At 35.7% G+C, this 23,724-nt stretch overlaps 2 protein-coding genes across 2 annotated transcripts in view; one reads left to right on the forward strand and one right to left on the reverse strand.

Annotated features, from left to right (window-relative positions):
* Window positions 1-8,911: 8,911 nt before the first annotated feature.
* Window positions 8,912-17,214, reverse strand: LOC113062986 (DEAD (Asp-Glu-Ala-Asp) box helicase 1). Its single transcript, XM_026233108.1, has 26 exons — window positions 17,132-17,214; window positions 16,977-17,028; window positions 16,811-16,874; window positions 16,678-16,707; window positions 16,458-16,554; window positions 15,756-15,803; window positions 15,552-15,635; window positions 15,380-15,463; window positions 15,204-15,280; window positions 15,059-15,131; window positions 14,248-14,324; window positions 14,039-14,153; window positions 13,810-13,948; window positions 13,662-13,722; window positions 12,669-12,767; window positions 12,321-12,410; window positions 12,051-12,239; window positions 11,905-11,956; window positions 11,609-11,755; window positions 11,427-11,518; window positions 10,429-10,501; window positions 9,929-10,001; window positions 9,790-9,832; window positions 9,608-9,703; window positions 9,405-9,525; window positions 8,912-9,318 (listed from the first exon to the last, which is right to left on the reverse strand). Exons 1-26 carry the CDS (start codon window positions 17,145-17,147, stop codon window positions 9,188-9,190), a joined length of 2,223 nt encoding a protein of 740 aa, XP_026088893.1. The 5' UTR covers window positions 17,148-17,214; the 3' UTR covers window positions 8,912-9,187.
* A 65-nt stretch (window positions 17,215-17,279) lies between these two features.
* The window catches only part of LOC113062977 (neuroblastoma-amplified sequence-like), a 125,055-nt gene continuing 118,610 nt past the window's right edge, over window positions 17,280-23,724 (forward strand). Inside the window, 6 exon segments of the mRNA XM_026233094.1 lie at window positions 17,280-17,550; window positions 17,898-17,949; window positions 18,651-18,687; window positions 18,947-19,024; window positions 19,524-19,571; window positions 20,002-20,045. Of these exon segments, the coding sequence (XP_026088879.1) occupies window positions 17,458-17,550; window positions 17,898-17,949; window positions 18,651-18,687; window positions 18,947-19,024; window positions 19,524-19,571; window positions 20,002-20,045 (352 nt within the window). The 5' untranslated portion in view covers window positions 17,280-17,457.

The following is a 23,724-nucleotide window of genomic DNA, read 5'->3' on the forward strand; positions in this document are numbered from 1 at the left end:
ATTTGAGATTAAATAAATGCAACATGCAGTATGTTGAACATATGTTTTGAAAGACTTCAAACATTGCAACCAACCCAAACTTTACACACAGAATTATTTTTTCTAATTATTTGTTTTAAAGAAAATAATTTTATTATCTTTCAGGTGTTTCTCATGGTATACCTTTTACAAGAGAATATTTTTACTAAAATTGTTTGTTTTTTGTCATGATGCATCTTGTCTTCATTTTCACTGAAAAAAAAAAAAGCTTAAACAACAGAAATGTGCCTGGTAATTTTGTTAATGAGATAAACATTGAGAAGACCATTTTTCCTCATTTTTCATAATTATCTGTGTGGGGTTTTTTTTTTGGCTTGTTTTAGTTTTATATCTGTATGCAAATGCTTTGGCAGTATGAGTGTAAAATTTCAGTTACTGATAAAAACTGAGATTGAGAGACTTGATAAACTGAGCATGTTGTAGGTGCAATATCTAACAAACTTTTTTGGATGGAGACTAGATTTTCTAAGCATGTCTTCATATACTCACAGCAGTCCACTATGTCAAGGAGAGCTTATGTGGCTTCTACCTCAAACTTAAATTTGTCTCAACACCTGGGTTGTTTGTTTTGTATTTTTTTCCCTTCTGAATGCTGCATAGATGTGAGACATGTTTTATCAGAACACGTTTGGTCCGACGGTTGGCACATTGCGTACATTTTAGCTCTTGTAAACCTGCATGTCTGCACTTGTCTTCTGATGCTGTCGGGCTTTGTTTCATTTTCAAATCAGGACAAACCAGACAACATGGGTAATGCTGCAACTGACTAGCTGGAGGGCAGTTTTTTGTCTGTCTGTGGGTCTATCTGAATGCTTATAGGGGAAAAAAAGTTCATTGCTGTCCGGACTGATGTCACTCTAAAACCAGAGTTAAGTACAGAGAAAATCTAATAAGAGATTCCACCAGTGTCATGCTTGGGGCTTTGGAGAGCTGGTTTGACATCAGTTACGTCCTGCACATACACACACACACACACACACACACACATTCCCATTCAAGCACAAACATACACATACACACAATGAAACACTTCCACACGCTTGAATCCACACTGCGAATGTCCGTCCATTGATTTATGCGTGCGGTTGGTTGAAGAATAGCCTAAATTGTCGGAAGTTGCCCCCTGCAGCGATGGGTTGTTTATATGATCCTTGAGGGGAGTCATCCGACATTAGGCTCCTGTGTGTGTGTGTTTGTGTGTGTGTGTGTGTGTGTGATCATTTGCTGAAACACTCTAGAGACTGATGGAGCAGTAACAGTTTGTAGAACAGATAGAGTGAGAGAGAGAAAGAAAGAGAGAAGGTTTTTTCCTGTTAATGTCTGTTAATAAATGGAACAGTGTTGACTTTATTCACCAATTGAAAATATTGATACATATACTAAAAAACAACACTTGGGTCCCCAAACTTTAGGTTAATGTACTCTATTCATTTATTTTCATGTATTCATCATGCTGAATTTGTTTTGTGTATATGTATTTTGTACATTTTGTCTGTAATATTTATTTATTTATGCTATTAATGATAAAACTAGTTGAATTTATGGGTATATATATTATAAGTGATTAATAATATAAATAAATAAATAAGTGGGTAACACTTTAGAATAGGGTTCCATTAGTTAATTTTAGTTAACTACTTTTGTTAACATGAACTAAGCAAGAACAATCCTTCTACAGCATTTATAAGTCTTAGTTCATGTTAATTTCAACATTTACTAATGCATTATTTAAATCAAAAGTTGTGCTTGTTAACATTAGTTAATGCACTGTGAATTACCATGAACTAACAATGAATAACTGTATTTTCATTAACTAACATTAACGAAGATGAATAAATACAGTAATAAATGTATTATTCATTTTTGTTCATGTTAATTAATACATTAACTAACATTAACTAATGGAACCTTATTTTAAAGTGTTACCAATAAGTGAACCAGAATATGGTTATGCAGAAGGCATTAATATGTGATTTATAAGTACTTATAAACAGCAAATATGCAAGTAATATGCATGCTAATAAGCATTTGTAAATAGTGTTCCCTAATCTAAATGACTCACTTTGACCTCTAAGCTTGACCGAGCACATTTTCTGAAACTGCTGCAAGCAATTTAAGGTATTTCTCTAACAACCACCAGATTTAGCCACTGATTTCGCCCTCCAAAGACATGTCATCCATCACAGTGTCACATGATTGACAAGCAAAGAGTGTTTCGTATTAGCTGCTTCTTTGATTCTTCTTTGTTGTTTAGAAGTCTCGGGCTGTCAGAGAAAACGTGTGATTTTAAGAGGACATGTTCAGGGTGGTTACAACCCTGATGTTAGCATACTCAATTTGTGCTCATTTTCAGTCAACTCAAGACCTCATTCTCTTAAATATATTCGCTCTCCTCAATCAGTTTAAATCCAAAGCGTAGTGTGTGGAAGTATCATCTAACCCCGGGGCGTTAGGGGATCTTATCGTTAAGGCTAACGGCTGGCTGCAGTGAGTGAGATATACGGGCTGCTGCCGCGCTGGTCCATCTCCTGTGGTAAATGAGCACGAAAGCCGTTAGCTGCAGACACAGCTGCTATGATTTTGGCGCCAGTCATCTCTCCATCCCACTACTGACAGATGAGGCGGTGGAGCTAAATGTTCTGGGTGAAATCAGAGACAACGTATTGAGTTGTCTAGATGTGTGTGGGTGTGTAGGTTGTGCAATCTGCCTTAACACTTTTCATTTCACGTGCTTTGCATCACATCATATAGAGTGAATGAAATGATCCTATAAAGGTATTTAAAGAGAGTAGTTCACCAAAAATGACAGCTCTTTTGTTATTGTTATGTCTCATGCCATTCTGAAGCCTTTTGGAATGTCTTTCTTTTGTAGAGCACAAACAGTAACATTAGGCTATCCATGCTGCTATTTTCCATTCGATAAAACTGAATTACCAAATACTATTTTTTGAAAATATATATTTATTTTGTTTTGTTTTCTTAGATAGTAATTTATTTTGAAATTAGTTTAAAATATTATTTATATAATAATAGAAATATTGTTTATTATATCATTAAAATTTTTCAATGCATGGAATTACATAAAAAACAGTGTTATTATTGTTAACTAAAACCATGAAACATGTTACTCAACAAAATAAACATTAACTGGAATAAAATGAAATATAAAAAAACTATATAAAATATAAAAATAATTTTTATTTAGTTTTAAATTTGAAATACTACAATTACTAAAATTAAATAAACTATAATTTAAAAATAAATAAATAATGGTGACAATTTTTCTTTTTCGTAAGTTTTTTTTTCTGATAGTCTGGTCAGGGCAAAAAGTTTTAGATTTATAGTCTTTGAATCACAGAAGATTGTAAATGCATTTTCTTTATTAATTACAAAAAATATATTTTAGATGACAATAATTATATATTTCATTAAAATAAAATTCAATTATGATCATGATTTAAAAGTTTTATCTTTAAATGTACCCCCCCCCAAAAAAATTTTTTTTTTCCAATATTTTTCAATATTTCCATCAAATTTTTACATTTTCTTCATAAAGCACAGCATAAAAATTAACACAAGTCATCAAAAAAAATTTAAGGTTTTGTATTTCATGTGGTAACAGCTTTTTAATATCAATCAGCAAACTTACTTTTGCAATCAATTTTACAGTGAGCAAACTAACTACCCTATTAAGATTGAAACTAGGGGCATTGGCTTTGCAGCAATGGAGACAGAGGACACACAAAAGAATGAATGAGGTCAGTGAAAGAGTGAGCTGAGTATTGACAAAGGGTCAGAACGAAAAGGAATCCCCAGGCTGATGGATGAGAGTCGGCCTTTGAGAAGAGACAGAGCTGCAAACACATGAGTACAGCTAAAGACAGTGCAGAAACAGACAGATGGTTAGACAGATGAGCGCGAGTCCTCTCTGCTGGACGGATGGCCACACTGCTCAGACCAGGTTCGGGTGAGGAGTCAAAGTTCACGCTGGGTTTAGGGTCATCATCATTGACACAGAGTGATGAGTCAAAGGAATGTTCTTAAATCAGCTTCTTCACAAGCTCTCTGAAACTTTGTCAGCCTTGACAGGTAATATGAATGACTAGTTACATAGTGTTGAAGTTAGCTGGGTGGGCTGATGGTCTGTTGTACTAGTGTGAGCAGCAGCCCAGACCCTATCTATCTATCTATCTATCTATCTATCTATCTATCTATCTATCTATCTATCTATCTATCTATCTATCTATCTATCTATCTATCTATCTATCTATCTATCTATCTGTCTGTCTGTCTGTCTGTCTGTCTGTCTGTCTGTCTGTCTGTCTGTCTGTCTGTCTGTCTGTCTGTCTCTGTCTCTGTGTGTTTCTCTCTCTCTCTATCATTCTATCTTTATTTAATGTTCAGTCTGTCTGTCTATCATTCTATATTTTGCTCTGTCTCTGTCTGTTTATCATTCTGTCTCTCTATCTATCTGTGTATCATTAGACCGACCAACTGATCCACCAATCCCTTATAAAGAAAGTCTCAGTCAGCTAGTTTCAGGCTGGATCTGGACTGTAGTTTTTCCAGAGATCCCTAAGGGAACTAAAGTTTTTAAAGACTTACAGTAACTGAAATTCATTTACTCCTCCTCCCTCCCTTCTTTCTCTCCTCTCCCTGGTGTGCGCTTTGTGCTGTCGGGCAGCAGATCAAAGCACATTTGTGAATGTCACCCATGGGTATAGAAAATGGAAAAAGAGAGAGGGAGAGATCGAAAGAAATGAGATAAACCATTCATTAGTGACAAACTAAACTCCGACCGTTCCATTTAATGTGGGCATAGTTCAAGACTTGGGCTTTTATGAGTATTCCCACCCCTTTCTCCTCCCCTCTCCTCCTCCTTCCTCCTCTCTCTGTCATCACTTGATGATAAATGTTCTTTAGAGTCTTATTGTTGTATTTAGTTAACATACATCAGTGTACAAACCCGATTCCAAAAAAGTTGGGACACTGTACAAACTGTGAGTAAAAAAGAAATGGAATAATTTACAAATCTCATAAACTTATATTTTTTTCACAATAGAATAAAGATGACATCAAATTTTGAAAGTGAGACATTTTTAAATGTCATGCCAAATATTGGCTCATTTTGGATTTCATGAGTTACACATTCCAAAAAAGTTGGGACAGGTAGCAATAAGAGGCCGGAAAAGTTAAATGTACATATAAGGAACAGCTGGAGGACCAATTTGCAACTTATTAGGTCAATTGGCAACATGATTGGGTATAAAAAGAGCCTCTCATGGTGGCATTGTCTCCAAGAAGTCAAGATGGGCAGAGGATCACCAATTCCCCCAATTCTGCGGTGAAAAATATTGGAGCAATATCAGAAAGGAGTTTCTCAGAGAAAAAATAGTTTGAAGTTATCATCATCTACAGTGCATAATATCAACCAAAGATTCAGAGAATCTGGAAAAAAACTCTGTGCGTAAAGGTCAAGGCCGGAAAAACCATACTGGATGCCCGTGATCTTCGAGCCCTTAAATGACGCTGCATCACATACAGGAATGCTACTGTAATGGAAACACAACATGGTCTTAGGAATACTTCCAGAAACTGACACCATTGGCCGTTAGAGGAACTGCAGCCAGTCTCATGCTCGTTCTCAGTGCGCAGAGGAGCAGGCTCTTTTTTGTTTTGTTTTTTACTTCGAGGAGTGTCTGTTGGTGTCTGAATTGTGCTGGAGGCTGGTCGCTTCTTTCCATCCACAGAGTCCATTTGGAAACACTATTGCCGCTGCTTACTATAATGGCCGGCGTGCCGTACGGTTGTAAGCCCATATAGACGAGAACGCGCATGACGTCACATTTTGTGAATTTTTGCGTCAATTCGGGCCCGACTTCTCCACACAATTGAGCCTACAGGCTGATACAGGCAACCGTGGTGGACAGTCGAGGTGTCATTCTTTTTTTTTAATTATGGTTGGCTCATACATGTACAAATGAAAACTCTATCTCAAAGATTTTTTTAAGTAAAAACCTCCACATAGCTCCTTTAAGTAAAGTAACAAAGTATTTTTACTTCGTTACTTACCACCACTATCTTTCACCCACAGAAAACATTTGGCGCATCATAAAGAGGAAGATGTGACAAAGAAGAATTAAGACAGTTGAGCAACTAGAAGCCTGTATTAGACAAGAATGGGACAACATTCCTATTTCTAAACTTGAGCAACTTGTCTCCTCAGTCCCCAGACGTTTGCAGACTGTTATAAAAAGAGAGGATGCCACACAGTGGTAAACATGGACTTGTCCCAACTTTTTTTAGATGTGTTGATGCCATGAAATTTTAAATCAACTTAACTTTCCCTTAAAATTATACATTTTTTCTCAGTTTAAACATTTGATATGTCATCTATGTTGTATTCTGATTAAAATGTTGAAATTTGAAACTTCCACATTATTGCATTCTGCTTTATTCACAATTTGTACAGTGTCCCAACTTTTTTGGAATTGGGTTTGTATATATTTATATGGTCTATATTAGATAAATGTACAATTTCTGCTGAATCTATCACCCACACATACATCATATTCTGTCAAATCAGCACTATTTTAAGAAATGCAAGTATAAAGCATGAAAATACACACTGTCTCTAATACAGGCGTGTGAGATTATGATTTAGCAGTGACTCATGTTGTCAGATTGATTCAGTGCACCTTTCCTTTAGCCTCGGGGATGAGTCTGAGAGTTCCTACATCCATACAGGAGTAAAACACACTTAAAACTGTTGTAGGGTTGTAGTCAGTCATCATTGCAGTAGCTAAATCATGATAATTCCCATTAGATTGTAGCACTTCCTGTGTCCTTTATCTGCTCACATCTCTCTGAAATCTGTTCTTACTGGCTCAGAGACATTGGCATAATCAAAGCAAGTTAATTTCCTCAGGTTTTTGGTTCAGCATAACCAAAACATCACTCACACATGTACCACACTGTTTGATACGGCAAATATGAGGGAGGAGGAGGAGGACTGTGGTTGAACCTTTTATTTGTGGACTTCATCCAGGCTACAGTTTACTTTCTGTTTGAAGCATCTTTACACCAGGTATGCTGCAAAAGGAACTTGCTTGTGGTATTCACTCTCATTCTGAACTTATTTGATCTCGGTTACCTGCCACAGGGACATTTCTCATTACCAGGTGCAGAGGAAATGCCCTATGGGCTAGGTAGGTGGGACTTCCTGTACCTTATTTTCTAACTATAATCCTTTGCTCCAACATAAATCCCTCACAACAGTCAAAACTGGGTACAGGAAGGTGGAGGCTTTACAAGTAACAGTTTCCTGGATTGTGACTGAACTTCTGTAGCTGTTTGACTCAACACTATTAAATGGGCCAGAAAATTAATGCCTGTAATTTTTTAAACATTTTATCAAATTTAGAAAAATGTAGATTTTAATGCAAAAAATAAAATAATCTATTACATCTGGACCTACTTTTAATCTTGCCCCGGTGACAAGTCACCTAATCTTTGATCTTTCCACAATCTTTTTATTTATTAATTTTTTTACCATTTATGTGAAGAAAATCACCTTCAGACATGGAAAGCATGCAATATCATCTGTCTGAAATGTCATTAGTCCATCGAGAAGCAAGATGTTGAATGGGTTAAGTTTGGTCTGCAGGCAGGGTTAAGGAAGTGAGCAAAAGGCGGACAAACATGAGACGCATGCTCTGCCAGCTGGAAACCATTTTCTTTCAAAGATGCTTAGGAGTGGAAACACAGACGCACACACACGTATGTGTATATACACATAGCTACTGCAGTTATATAACATGAAAGGACAAGTGAATAACAAACATAAAAGATAAATCCAAACTTTTAAACATCGGCTCAGGATCGAGGTTGAATATGATGGGTCCATGTCAAACAGGAACTTGATCAGTGTTTCAGAATTGGTAGGCTCTGTGATGTCCGATCTGTTGTATGAATCCATAAGTATTTGTATTATATAATCAAATTTAGGGTAGGAATGTAGGTTGAGGTGTGTGTGGTCCTTTGTGGATTAGTTTAAAATGCAAGGCTGTTTACGAGCACTGCTGTTAGTTTGGGTATAATTACAGAGAGATGTCCTACTGTGTGTGTGTGCGTGTGTGCGTGTGTGTGATTTGAGCTTAAACAGGAGTCTGTAATAACATGTGTGTGCTGGGTCACTAAGAGTAAAGAACTGGAGTTTTGGATTATTAATGAGATTTGACGTCATTGCCCTCTTTTGGACTTTGCTATACTATAAATAAAGGAGCAGCGCTTATGGCATGAACTATATACAATGGACATCTCCAGAGGAATGAGAGGCGAGCGTGAGCCTCTCCATTAGGACAAGCCCGCCACCTAGTGTAAGTATTAGGTACTGCAGAGTCAGTGGCGTATTAGTCGCAGTGTTATTAGGCATAAAACGCTATACATTATACAAACGTATACATTTTATATTAATTAAAAATAAAAATAAAATTCATATTTTATTATTTCAGTATTTAAAATTTTTTGTTAGAGTTGTTAGAGAAATTGTAATTTAGTTTTTGGTCTTGTCATTTATTAATTGCTTTTTGGCTGAAATATCTGGATCATATGCACAAGCTGCTAAACATGCAACAAAGAAAACTTTGAGAAATGAAAACACTAATGAAAAGTTTGGACAGCAGCCTGTAGCCTAAAATAATGCTTCATGTATTTTTAGATAATATTTTTTAGCAAATAAATAAATAAATAAATAATATATATATTTTAGACCATGTCTAATTGATTTTAAACCACACCTGTTTTCTCAAAAACTGATAAGATGAGTTCTGCTTACATGATGTAAACAAAATAACTGAAGAAAACAGAAGCATAATGCTGTATGAATTTATTTCAGATTTATTTGCCTGACTACAACTTAAGTGTTTTGGAAAAACATAACCCAACTTTTTTTTTTTTTTTTTTTTTTACATTTCTTAAATGATTAAAGAAAACACCGCTAATCAATAACAGCCCAAGCAAATTTCTTTTGCATGTCAAACCTCATCAATCAGAAATTAAATATTTGAATTATGTAAAGTTAGGACTTGTTCTTGGCCGGTGGCATCTTCCTTTGTGGTTATTTCAGTGTGAAGTATGCAAGTGTGCTCTAGAAGGCTTTAAAGAGCTGGTTTGGAAGATAGCTGAGATGAAGGAAGGACGTTTGCGCTTCTCTCTCCAGGTTGGCTAGTTCCCGTACGGTCGGGGCCAGTATATCCACATGGCCCTTATAAAGACCAGCTGGGGTGTGTTTGAGAGGAAATAGATATTGAGATAAGTTACAGATAAATGGAGGCATACAAACAGGACAACTGAAAGATACTCACCCCCACCAGTCCTGCGCTGCCCATAAGTCACTTTGCCATCAAATTCATCCACAGGTACTTTGATGTCAGGTTCACACTGAGTAATGGTGCATTTCAGATGTTCCTCGATTTCTGACAACAACTACAAATGGAAAAAACGATTAAAGTACAAAATAAGTTCAAATCTCGTAAATGTCATGTAAATGTGCTGAGTGAGTTCTCACCTCTTTCTCGTTGTACCAAATAGTACATCCTCCATTCTCTTTGAGTTTGGTGTTATTGCAGCTTTTTCCTCGGCTGGCACAAACATGGTACCACACCTGTGTGAAAGCCCACACATACACACAGTTAACACACTAACACATTACATTTCTACACCGCCAGTTCTGCTTTACTTCCTACTTACCTTCTCTTTCTCCATAGCCACCAGAGATATAGCCAAACCCATCCTGTAATGACATCACAAATATCAATGAATGATTGATATTAAAATGTAAATGCAGACAGACGGTTATCTTCAGCTAAAGATGAATGCTGGCTGTCACCTGTCCGCTCTGCCAACTCTTCCAATGCGGTGAACATAGTTCTGCTTCTCATCAGGTAGAGTTACATTTATCACTGCAAAACAGGCAAGAATACTGCAATTTTCTGTGTTTTTGAATTTTAGATAAGAACATTATTAGTCAAGCCTATGTTTTTTAAACAATGAGTTTATTAATAAATGGCACAATTTGCATTCCATTTTCAGTGCAATCATTTTGCAAAACATTAATCTATTTTTATAATAAAAAATAAGTGTATAATTAATTAGTATTCTTTATTTTGTTTTATTAAATACTATATTGTTTTTATTATTATGAGCAATAATTTGTAATTATTAAATGCATTTTAATATCATTATTATTAATAATAATGAAAACTAATTCTGTATATTAGTTGTAGGAAACAAACTAAATTGTTGGTATAAGTCATTAAAAAAAATATATTCATATTTCACACCATTGTGAAGGTAAATTCATTAAACAGAAGAATTTCTCATTCTTACCATAAGGAACGCCACGAATATCAATTCCTCTAGCAGCCACATCGGTGCAAATCAGAAACTTCACTTCCTGTTTCTAAAGTAAGGATGATGAAAGGATATTTCAACAGAGTGGCTTTTATCAGGAAAGTTATTTAAATAAAACAATAAAATAAAAATGTGTTTGTGTGTGTATACATGTCACCCTAGACGACAAAACCAGTCATAACTGTCAATTATTTGAATAAATATTTGAATATTACTTGATCTGAATAAATAAGCTTTCCATTGATGTATGGTTTATTAGGATCAGACAATATTTGGCTGAGATACAACTACCATATTTAAGTTTGGCTGGTCCTGCGACTTGTATTCAGGTGCGACTTTTCAAAATTAATTTGACATGAACCGAGAGAAATGAACCAAGAGAAAACATTACCATCTACAGTCTGCGAGAGGGCGCTCCATGCTGCTCAGTGCTCCTGTAGTCTACACTGAAGGCATAGAGCGCCCTCTCGCGGCTGTAGACGGTAATGTTTTCTCTTGGTTCTTGGTTCTAAATAAAAGCGACTTTTAGTCTGGTGCAACTTATATATGTTTTTCCCTTGTCATGACGTATTTTTGGACTGATGTGACTTATACTTAGGTGCGACTTATAGTCCGAAAAATACAATATTTGAATATCTGGAATCTGGTAAAAAATAAACTGAGAATATCGCCTTTGAAGTTGTCCAAATTCAGTTCTTAGCAATGCATATTACTAATCAAAATTCTATTTTGATATATTTACGGAAGGAAATGTACAAAATATCTTCATGGAACATGATCTGCACTTAATATCCTAATGATTTTTGGCATAAAACAAATCAATAATTTTGCTAAAAATTATCCCAGAGACTTAAGACTGGTTTTGTGCTTCAGGGCCACATTCATACACACACTTATATATATATATATATATATATATATATATATATATATATATATATTCACATACAAAAAAAATTAATTCCTTTTTTTACCTTGAATTGCTCCAAGTTATATTTGCGCTCATTTGGTTTCCTGTCGCCGTGAAGACAGACACAAGAGAAAGGGTGTCCTTTCTTGTCTGGACCTGCAGAAAAAGCCAAATGTTTGCATCTAGACTTGGTCGTATATAATGGCTGTTAGAAAATGAAGCTAAAACCCGAGCTGTGTGCCTCACCTCCTCCCTGTTTGATGAAGTACTGCTCCATATTATCGCAGTCGATCTTCGTCCTGCAAAAGATGATGGCCTGATCCATCTTATGCTCCTTAATGGCTCTGATGGCATACTCTCCCTTCAGAATCTTAATGGCCTCTGACCACATCTCTGTAAAAAGCCATATAACACAATTCACTGCAAGACCTTTCTATCAGACCAAGTCAAAGTCCTTTTTAAATGGTCACAATTGATATGATATGAGCCTGGAAATATTTAGATATTTCACCATGATTTCCTTAATGGCTGGAAATTCTTACCTGAAGTGTTGCTTCCAGGTCGTGTGTCATCCTTGGCATGAACTTCATCAGTCTGTGAGAACACAACATCATTGATTTAGACTATAATTCAGGAGTTTAAAATGGCAGTATGAAGTGAGATCTTTGCTAGTGTTAAATATTTGTACCCGAATGTGGTTTTTCCCCAGTTTCTCCCAAATTCGGTCTTTTTTTGGGTTGACTGGCACCACCACATGATGGACCGTCTCTGGTACAGAATCTTCTCCCTTCAGATCCACCCATGTGGGGAAATGCATGATCTTCTCCGAGAGCTTCTTCACATCAAATGAGTGCAGTGTAGCAGAGCAAACGATCACCTACAACACACACAGTAATTCGTTCATTAAAAACTGCAGCTGAGAACTCTAGAGAAAGCTGAAATCTAGCGCTTCGATCACCTGCAGTCTTTTGCCGTCTGAAGTAACCTGTGGGATCTGGTTGTAGATCCTCATGATGAAGTCAGTGTAGCCAGCTGTGAGGAGTCCATCCTGAACACATTTATTCAGCAATCAATTACAAAGGTTTCTTCTTTGCACTTTCCCATATGTTCAGATAAATTAAAAAATCACAATCTTGATGATTCTGTTTTTTTTTTTTTACAAATTGAGGTAAAATATAATAATAAATAATATTTACAGTGAAATCAACAACTTGTCACAAATGCTGTCAACAGAACTTGTAGTCAATCCAAAGCATTCTTTTAATGAATTTTAGTATTTTAGGTTGAATTTTAGTGTTCAACATACACACTCATCCAGCACCAGGAAGCGGACTTGAGAAAGATCCAGCTTTCCTGTGGATATGAGGTCATCCAGTCTGCCAGGGGTCCCAACCACAATATCAACCTAAAAGGACAATTTTAAAAAAGTATAAACACCGAAAAATGCATAGTATTATACATTTTGAGTTCTAAGTTATGTATTATGGTCTAGGACAGGGTTCTTAAATCACTTGAGAATAGATAGATAGATAGATAGATAGATAACATATGGTATAAAATTAAGTTATTTAAACCTTATTAAAACTGGTCTGTGATAACTTTTGTATAGTAACATTATTTCACTTGATACAATGCTATCAAATATTCATTATTGTACAGTCTCGTTTACTAAAGTTATATCTATATATTTTAAGTTTTATATTCTACCATTCAAAACTGTGGGGCCAGTAAGATTTTTTTTATGTTTTTGAAAGTAGTATCTTATGCTCATCTACTCTTCATTTATTTGATCAAAATACAGTAAAAAAAAAAAAAAAATAATAATATTATGAAATTTCATTACATTTTAAAATACCGGTTTTCTATGTCAATAGGTTTCTAAATATAATCTATTCCTGTGATAGTAAAGTAAAACTTTTTAGCAGTCTTTCTTCAGTCTTCAGTGTCAACACGAACCTTCAGAAATCTGCTTTGGTACTCAAGACTCTCTCTCATTCTCAATGTTGAAAACAGTTGTGCTGCTTAATATTTTAACAGAGAATGTTTTGTAGTCTTTTGGTGTTATGTTTGTTCAAGATTTGATGACTAGAAAATGTGATGAATAGAAAGTTCAAAAGAAATGGTTTTATTTGAAACAAATCTTTTGTAATTACTGTCTTGACTGTCACTTTTAATGAAGAAAAGCATATGTTAGTGTATATTTTAATTTAGCCTTTAGCATTAAAGATAATTTCACAAAATAATATTTTGAGAACAAAAAAATAATAAAAGACCCCTGGTTTAAGATTTATACACTTACTCCGCTTTCTAAAACGGAGAGCTGCTCTTTAGCAGCCACTCCTCCGATGATCAGAAGATCCCTGCAAAACATCATGATGTTCAGTTAACTCCAAATCCCTCAGCAGACACTACCACTCACTGCAGCTCTTCTGTTACCCTCAGCTCACCTCAGTTTGGGGTTATCAACATATTTCTTGAACTGGTTGACATTATTGAGTGTTTGTTCAGCTAGCTCTTTAGACGGCTCGATGATGAGAGCTTTGGGGGCGTTCGAACTGGATTTGACCTGACTTACTTTAGCACTGCCTGAGGACAAATACACATCACAGACAGAGTGTCAGAAACATTAACACAAGCCCTGCAGGCAATGAAAAATGAATGTGATTTGAAGCTCACCTGTCTGGCTGGATTTGACCACATGACCGTCTGAAGCCTGGTTCAGGGCCACATATCCATCCTTAGGTTGGTTTTTGAAAGGTTCATCACCAAAGTTGAATTTCAGTTCACCATTCTGAGTGCGATTGGCACAGACACACATTTTGAGAAAAGCTGTTTTGTAATAGAAATGTTACGTAGCAACAACAAGCTGTGTATATGTCAGATACCTTCAGCACACAGGAAGCAAAGAAGGGCTGGTTTTTCAGCTGGGAAGGGATCTCAAAAGCCAGACCCAGATCATTACCTGCGAAAGACAATCACTAATCAGTTACAGCGGCTCGCATTTACATTAGGGCTGCACAGTCTACTGATATTAAAAAGAATTTTGTGGTACCAAACATTTAGAGAGGTACACTACTACTGAAATATTTGGGGTTGGTAGATTTTTCTCTTATTCTCACCATTTATTCGATCACATTTTATTTTTATTTTTGTGGAAAAAGTGATACAGTTTTTTCAGATTATTTGACGAATTAAAAAAAAAAAAAAAAAAGCATCCGAAATAGAATTTAAAATATTTGAAATAGAAATCTTCTGTAACACTACTATCATATTTGATCAAATTATTGTCCTGCGACTTATAGTCTGGTGTGACTTATTTATCAAAATTTATTTGACATGAACCAAGAGATAAAATTACCATCTCCAGCCGCGAGGGGGCGCTCTATGCTGCTGAGTGCTCCTGTAGTTTACACTGAAGGCATAGAGCGCCCTCTCGCGGCTGTAGACGGTAATGTTTTCTCTTGGTTCTTGGTTCTAAATAAATGCGACTTATAGTCCAGTGCGTCTTATAGTCCAAAAAATACGGTAGTTAAAAAAAAATATATCTTATCCGGTAAGGTAGTGTGTAATATAACATTTTATGAATTATTTTACATAATCTGGATGAGAGTTCAGCATCGCTCTGCATAGTGTGACGACATGCTCAATTAAATAATTCACTAAACCATTTCAAAGGCATAAAAAAAAAAGCCCTACCATTTTTGGAGAATGAAACTTGGCCTTTATCTTGATCTATGTAGCATCCAATGGTGTCGTGCATCGTGAACTCCTAGAAAAGGCATACATCATATCAATACACCAAAGCTTGAGTGTCAAATCAAGTTCCCTTGTCATACCTTACCTCTCCATAACTATCAAACTGCTTATTGTGAGATTTCTTTCCAGTTCCTCCGAAGCCAAATCCATATTTGTCCGTTCCTAAGAGAAGGTAAAAACAGAATACCAAATATTATTATTACTTTAAATAATGACATGGGATTTGACCGAACAGTTCAACGAGGTCATACTCAAACATACCCAAGTCCAGTGATGCCAGGGCCGTAGACCAGCCCACCCTGCACAGCCCTTGATCATTACAGGTTACTTCATAATAATACTTCCCTAGAGAAAAATAAGCAGAATAAATCCCAGGAATCCATTGGTTTTGGAAAGAAAAAAAAACACACACACACAAAAAATGTTCTCTTACCTTTTGTGACTGCTTTGGTGGAACGACAGCCATGCCACTCTTTGAACTCTCTGCTCTGACAGCACAGGCCATCTGGACCAATAGCTGAAGGAGAAAAGCCAAAATGTAATATAATAATATTGTTGCAACAAAGAAGTGGAAATAAGCTTCCAGAATCACAATGGAAAATTCAGAATCAAACCAGGCTACGTGTTAAATACTTACCAAATGCTGGACTTCTGTCATAGGGGTTCATCTGCCATTTATTGAAAACTGGAAAGAAAATCAATAATCAACCAAAAAAAATATTTTGAGCGTAAACGTCAGGAAAGTAGTTTCTGGGGGGGGGGGGGGGAAATCTGCCATATCTAGCAGTCTTAATATACTTCAGACAGACGGAGGTAAAGTAGATGTAATTGTTTTAAAAATAATCCATTTCATGTTCTATCTTTTTAATTAGTATCTATAAGCAATTATAGTAATCATTAATATTTTGAATTGGATTTAATTTTTTATTATAGTTTAAGTTTTCATAATTTTTTATGTGATTTTGCCATTTTATTTATTTACATTCCATTTAGCTTTAATTTCAGTACTTCAACTTAATTTATTTAAATAAGTTGCCAAGGCAACATTTGTACCTTACGTTTTTAAGTACTTTAGTATTTTGTCTAATATTTATATTTTATTTTAGCTTTATTTCAATTAATGAAATGAAATTCACAATTAATGTTTTAGTTAACAACAACAACATAATACTGTGATGTGTTCAAAGTAAGCCACCAAAACCAAAGACTGTCCCAGGAAAAAATAGGAATGTGTCGCCACCCTATATAGTAATTCTTACCCATAAACCATCAGTGTAAACTAAGCCTGGCTACATACATAAGTGTGTTGAATGCTGATATACAGATGAAGGTTTAATACCTGCTCCTCCTGTCTTTACAGCACTGCGTCCCTTCTTCCCCTCCTGCTGGTCTTTAAGGGTCTCATAGACTATTTGGATGACTGGAATACTGAAGGCCTACAAGACCAGATTTTTTTTTTTCACATTAATACAATTCTGATGTATGGTAAAATACAAAGCCTAAGAAACCCCAACACTACTCTAATCGGCCATTATTAATGTCTATGGTTTCACACTTACTCCTGTTTTTCCGCTCCCAGTCTCAGCAGCCTGTAAACATAAACACACAGGTGAGCACAGAGGTGCTGATCATTCACACTCACTCTCTCTTTCACACACACACACACACACACACACACACACACACACACACCATGAGCACGTCTCCTCCGCCCAGAATCAGAGGGATAGACTCGGCCTGAATGTCTGTTGGCAACCTGAAAGAGAGAATCAAACCATTAACTACTTTACTAATGCACAGATAACAACTTATTAATGCATTTATGTGTAGAAGAACCAGGAAAGATCGTCTAACTCACAGCCAGTCCATTTCTTCCACCGCCTGTGCAATTTCAGGCATCACTCCCATTTCTAGAAGGCAACACGAAAAGATATCAAGATCGCAAATAGTTTAACCACACTCAATATATAACTGAATAGATGTTTTGCTAAAACGCTGATAGGTATATCTCACCTCCAAACGCTGCCATGTTGTCAAACTCCGGTGAGTCTCCACCGGATATAACGTGTGCTGGTTTAGGTTTTGACAGAGTGCTACATAGAAAAACGGTCCGTGCGGATCATGCGTCCGCGCTTCAGTTCCGCTAATCTTGTTTTTAATATCAAAATAGATGATAGGTTAATTTTATACCACCTAGAGCGACAAAAAATTATAATAAAAAATTCCAGCTAGAGATACTTTTAGACAACAACCTACAGATAGTCAGTCGTGATATATGAAAGATCATCGGTCCCTTAATATGTACCTCGCAGACCTCCGTAGTGTGACGTGGAGGAAACATGGCAAGTGATATTATTCTGGAAGACGAAGAGGAGAATATTTTATATGATTTACTTATTAACACAGAATGGCCGCCCGAAACAGATACGCAGGTTTGTCAAAATATACACCCCTTCTTTGACTAAATGATTATTTGCACCCGATATTAATATATTACGTATAATTAAGCAGATCCGTTCTGCCCAAGTCTATATGAGCCACGTATCCAAGTTCATCATCTTCCAGTTGTTTATTTTCTTGTTAATTTGATTTTGGAATAAATATCATCATGATAACTTACAACTCGTCATTTATTTATTTTTCTCGGGTTGTCAAATATCAACAGCTGCAGTTTTGAGGAGCAGGTTCAAGTTCAAACTTCGGAACTGTTCACTATACAGGCTGATGATTACAGCTGCTAAAAATAGTCTGAGATCATTCGCTTGTGTTTGATTTTCAGCTGCGTGGACTGAAGGAACACAACTCCTCGATCGTCGCAAAGGCAGTGACAGGTATGAAGTGCAGAGATGAGACGCAGCACGTGGAAATATTTGCAAGATGTCATGTTGTCCTGCATACTACCTGAATATATGTCTCAAAAGTTAGATAAAACGTGACTAATTTCTGCTCACGTGTTTCTTTCCAAAGCAGCTTTACAGAGAACACTGTTTCAGTATGAATGTGTTCATTTGGCAGATATGTTCAGTTTGAATAATAAAAGTGCTAATCACATCCTATTTAGCGATTTTAGTCTATTTAGTTTAAATCTACTTAAATTAAATTAGATTATTTGAGTTTTAAATGGGATTCTGGGGATTACTAGTTTTTACACATGAGATCTGCTTATGCACTTCATTTTAATACAACAACTTTCTATTCAAATGGTGCCTTGTTTTGCAGTTTTAAGATGATTTACTCATCTGGAGTTATTGAAGTATTATTTATATTTAATTATAGGTGTATTAATATTTTTAATTAGCGTGTTTAATACACTCTTCATTTGAGGTATAGGGTAAGTTTTTTTATGCACCTTTGTCATGATCATTATTATTGTTATTACATGATGTTCTATATAATGTTTCTTAAAAGAAACGCTGATTATATATACAAAGTCTATATAAGCTGATTTCCATTACCTCATCAAATGTATTGCTGCCTTAATATGGTTGTCAAAATTATATAGCTTAATAGTCAAAATATTGTGTCTTTACAGGGCCCTTCAGGTTTATTCTGCACTACCTTTGGTACAGGTGAGATATTCTCTCTGCTTTTTGTATTTACAGGGAAGTATACAGTAGCTGTGTATTTAGAATTGGTGTTGGATAGCAATTCTGATAGATAGTGATTGGTAATAGATAGTGATTTAAATAATTAGACATGAATATATAACACCACATTCAATACCTTTCAAAAGTTCGGGATAAAGATAGAGTAATACTAGTACCTAGTTATTCTCAGCACCCGTTTGTGCGTGATTGACTTTTATTTTTATTTTTTTCTGTATTTCAGCCCCTCCAGTTCAACTCTGCCACCTGGACTGGTTCGCCTTGCAACCAAACAGTTGAACTGGCAATTGGTTCTGGCGAGGTGATACAATCAGCTTTTAACATACTGTATAAAAGATTATCATCCACACCTCATTGACTCTGCATTCCCAAAGTTTATGCTGTGTTTCACCAAAAAAACATTGTATTTTTGCCCCTAATTTAGACTCTAGAGGTTCATTTTAACTGCAGCAACACTGTTTTCTTGGATTTTCTAGAAATCATTGGTTTGTGTGCTTTGGTTCTTGTGAGAGATCCAAATTTAATTAAACGTCTGTTTGTGGATGCAAGCCATGTAATCTCAATCAAACTCATTTTTTCCTTCCCTGTTCTACTTGTTTCTGCCAGTTATCTAGTTATGCAAAACAGTGCAATACAAGCAGAGACAGCAAGCTTTAATTAGCTATTGATTTCCAGATGGAAGACAACATTCCCTGTGTTAGAAATGTTTATTTTTGGCCCCATGTTTGCTTACACAGTCATTCTGTCTTCTTTTCACCCATTTGGTTTGTTTATTTAATTATTTTTTCTCCCCCATCCAGTAATGGGAAGCTCCTGGCTGTGGTTCAGGACCAATGCGTGGAAATTAGGTAATTCTGCACATTGATTGGAAATGTTTGCCCTTTCTATAATTGGTTAATTTTTCACCCTCTTTTCCCGGGTGCTGTTCCGCTGAGCAAAGCTACTTCTGAGATAGATGATTTGGTGCTGATGATGTATTTTTAAACATTCGTATGTGTTTTCATGTACAATTCAGTTTTCAGTGGGTGTGATTTATTTCGCTTAGCACCAGCTCATCCGCTCACACAGAAATGAAAGTGTCATGCTTCAGGGTCTAAGTAATTCACAGCCTGATGTTCTGAAAACAACCTCTAAACATCAAATTGGTTAATCTAAAAAAATCTATAGTTTATTTCCCCCCCACATTCTCCTATATTTACTAACTGAGGCTGATGGGAACTCAAAACACTTATATGTGATTATAAAAAGGCTTCTTATGGGCTTCTTGCTCTCTTTCAGGTCAGCTAGAGATGACTTTGGATCCATCAAAGGAAAATGCCAAGGTACAGTAATCGTTTTGTTTTGTGGTTACGTGGCCACCCTATTTCCCCAGATTTTCAATAAAATTAGTTCCATATAACTGAAATGCATATGCATATAACTTCTGTGAATTTTGACATTCCCAGCAAATATTTGCTGATTTCATTGGATCTTGATACCATTTTAAACCTTTTCAGACTGGTTCATGAATATTAAGTGTATGTGATGTATATGGTGTGTTTATATATATATATATATATATATATATATGTATGTGTGTGTGTGTGTGTGTGTGTGTGTGTGTGTGTGTGTGTATATATATATATATATATATATATATATATATATGTATATGTGTATGTATGTATGTGTATATGTGTATATATGTATGTATGTATGTTTGTTCTCCCTGTTTTGATTGTTGTTTTAAAGATTGAAATCTGCCACTTTGAGTTACCAGTCTTTGGTTAAATCAAGTATCCCAGAGTGCAGTCTGGACGATGGGGCGGGGCGACACGTTGGGGCGGAGCGACACGTGTCGCCCCGCCCACCTCAGCGGTTATTGGTTTATGATTAAGATGAGCTTATTGGTGTACAGATGAGTGACGATTTTACAGCTTATTGGTATAGAGAATTATGACGCTATTAGCAGGATTGGAATGCGGAAGTAGACACTAAGATGAATAAACTTTTAATAAAATTAAAAAGTGAATATACATGTTGTGTTTTTGCATTCATTGTTGCATTTCCACAACATCCCGTATAAATACAAAGAGTTTTGGATTACGACGAACAGAATAAAAATAAATGGTCTACTCCCTCAATGGCTGTAGTGTAGACGCTACCTCGGCATTACTCGCTGGTTTGAAAATGACACGGCAATATTATGCGAAGTATGGTTACGTAGATAGTCATGGAGTACCTTGATTTATATATTCAAATAATATATACATACATATATATGTGTGTGTGTGTATATATATATATATATATATATATATATGTGTGTGTGTGTGTGTGTCGTGTGTGTAGCAAATTGTCACCAGTCTCTGAACGTCATCAATAATATTCTGAACATTCCCTTGGCCCCTACGAAAATTTACTATGGTTCTGCTACAGTAACTATAGTAAAACTATGGTGTTTTTATAATTACAGCTCACAGTAATTAATGTGCCAACAAATATTTTTACTACAATAAATCCATGGTTACTTTTTGCAAGGAAGGAACAATACAGGTTCTAAAGAACTTGCCCAAAAACACTTGTTACTTTCTGTTATTTGTTTTCTGAACTGCACTACTGAAAACCTCATTAATCCTCACAATCCTGTCACAACTAAACTAAGAATCCATTATGAGCAATGCATAGCAAATCATGTTATCATCAAATATGAGAAACCTTAAAGAATGATAGACTGATGTAAATGACTGAAACCTGTTGTCATGCACGTGTTTTCCATAGCTTTTTTATTAAAACATTATACAGTGCAAAGTTTAACTTTAAATTACATCAATTAATAATCAAAACCAGTTGATCTCAGCCCATTCTCTATTTCCCTTCAATGAACTTAACACACAAATGTGTTTCATGCCGCAAAAAAAAAAAACAGTCCTTGGAACAAAATCCTGTGTAAACAAAAGCCCAGAAGATCACCACGCCGGTCTCTTCCCTGTACCCTGGGTTAAACTTGAAAAGGGCTCTGCACTGCAAGTGTTCCCTGATGCTGTACATCCGTCTGAACTCGTTCCGGTCAGGAGACAGGAGGACAGTTCTTCCAGTTGGCCACAACTTATAGTGTAAAGACAAAATACATGAAAGATAATAATAATAATAATACAAAAAAAGTTTAACAGCCTTCTACTACAAAATTCAATTGGAGAATGAGCATTAAACGGGGAAATCTTACTCTCTAGCCAGGCAAACTGTGCCGCTTTCCGAAAAACTTCGGAGCACATCCCTAAACCATCTGCAAACCAGAGAAAGTGTCAAATATGCAGAGTCACCCGCCGACAAAATAACTTCCCTGAGGATTTCCAGTGGAAGCTGTTGAATCAAAAACATACATAGGTTTATTTATATATGTATATAAAAGTTATTAAACATTATATAAACACTGACTACAGACAACCTTGCTTTAAACAAACTCTCATTAAAAACTCTATAGATTGTTGTCACAACTGCATACTCATTCTTTTATAATAACACTAATAAAATGTTAATATATACAGTACTGTGCAGAAGTATTAGTGTTAGTATTTTCACATTGAAAAAAAACTGTTTTAAGCCAATTATTTATATATTTTGCTGTTGTGTGTCAGTAGGATATATTAGTTTACATTTCCACACATTCATTTTGCCATTAATTGTAATAATCCAGTGAGATATTTGTATATATTTGTATGCATGATCCACATGAAGATCTTTTACATTGAATATAAATATTTCTATCTTATATGGTGAACAAAATCCACATTAGATCGCAAACAGAAGTTATTTAAAAAACTTGCTGCTGTCTGAAAATGAATTAAGCCGAAATGTTTTTAAATGTCTTTGATGCTGATGTTAACTGATAGTTATATATTAAATAATCCACAGTATTGACCAATATAGTACTTGTACATAATACCAATTTCACATCTGAACAACTATGTAGCTGTAATAAATAAAATACCTCTGCATGTACACACATATGTAATTATTAGTTCTTAATGAATGTATGTGCACAAATAACCTGCTTTGCTGGACTCTGCCTGAAGACATGGTGAATGGTGAAGTTCCTCCCCTCAGTGGTTGAGCTCTAAAAGAACAAATGTCAAGAGGTAGGTATATTGCTAGATATAGTACAGAGTAATGTTTCATGTAGCAACATTCAAACAGCTACATACATTTGCGGAGTAAAGCTGTCCAGGAGAACAGAACACCACCACCTCCTGATCATGTCATCCTGAAAAAAAATAATAATAATAATAATATACACACAAAAATCATGCATATCTGTTCAAATAACTTGACAAATGTGATGCCATACCTCTGTAAAATCGAACCTATGAACTAAAGCCATGTACAGAGTGTATTGTTACAATCCACAAAGAACAATAAAATGAGCAATTTATAACAATTATTAACAATAATTATTCAAATTGAACGTACCATGGATAAATAAATGATCGAACATCGCATTTCATATTATAAGATATTTACACAACCACCTTTACTCACCTCAAGCAATCAACGGAATAGCGTTATTACTCTGCTGCTGTAGTTGCCACCGTTCTGTTTGTTTCAACGCAAACTGCCCCCTGCTGGCTCGGAGGAAAATGTCAAAGGCGGGGAAAACAAATATGGGCGGGGCGACACGTGTCGCTCCGCCTCGAAGTGTCGCCCCGCCCCATCGTCCAGACTGCACTCTGGGGTTACTCGGTTAAATAGGCTATTTTACTTGTTATTCTCTTCCCTGCTCTATATTTTTTTTTTTATAGCTTTACATTTGCATTGAATTCTTTATGAGCAATATCAATCAGAGACTATTCCTGCAGACATGCAAGTCTGCTTTCAATTCACTTTCATTAGTACTGTCCTAGTTCATTTCAGTTGATTTCATGGAGATTTACATTCAGCCAGTATTTTCTATAAAGGCAGAATTCCCAGTGGTGTGAAGTATATGTAATGGATGTGTTTGATTAATTGGCATAGTCTTTTGTG

This window comes from Carassius auratus, chromosome 45 (genome assembly GCF_003368295.1).
Source record: "Carassius auratus strain Wakin chromosome 45, ASM336829v1, whole genome shotgun sequence".
Classification (NCBI taxonomy): Eukaryota; Metazoa; Chordata; class Actinopteri; order Cypriniformes; family Cyprinidae; genus Carassius; species Carassius auratus.

What these genes read in the sequence shown, in the direction of transcription:
- LOC113062986 (XM_026233108.1), bottom strand. An exon ending in TGACAGAAGTCCAGCATTTG is followed by an intron (nt 15,636 to 15,755) that starts GTAAGTATTTAA and finishes TTTCTCCTTCAG; the next exon opens with CTATTGGTCCAGATGGCCTG. An exon ending in AGAGTTGGCAGAGCGGACAG is followed by an intron (nt 9,833 to 9,928) that starts GTGACAGCCAGC and finishes ATGTCATTACAG; the next exon opens with GATGGGTTTGGCTATATCTC.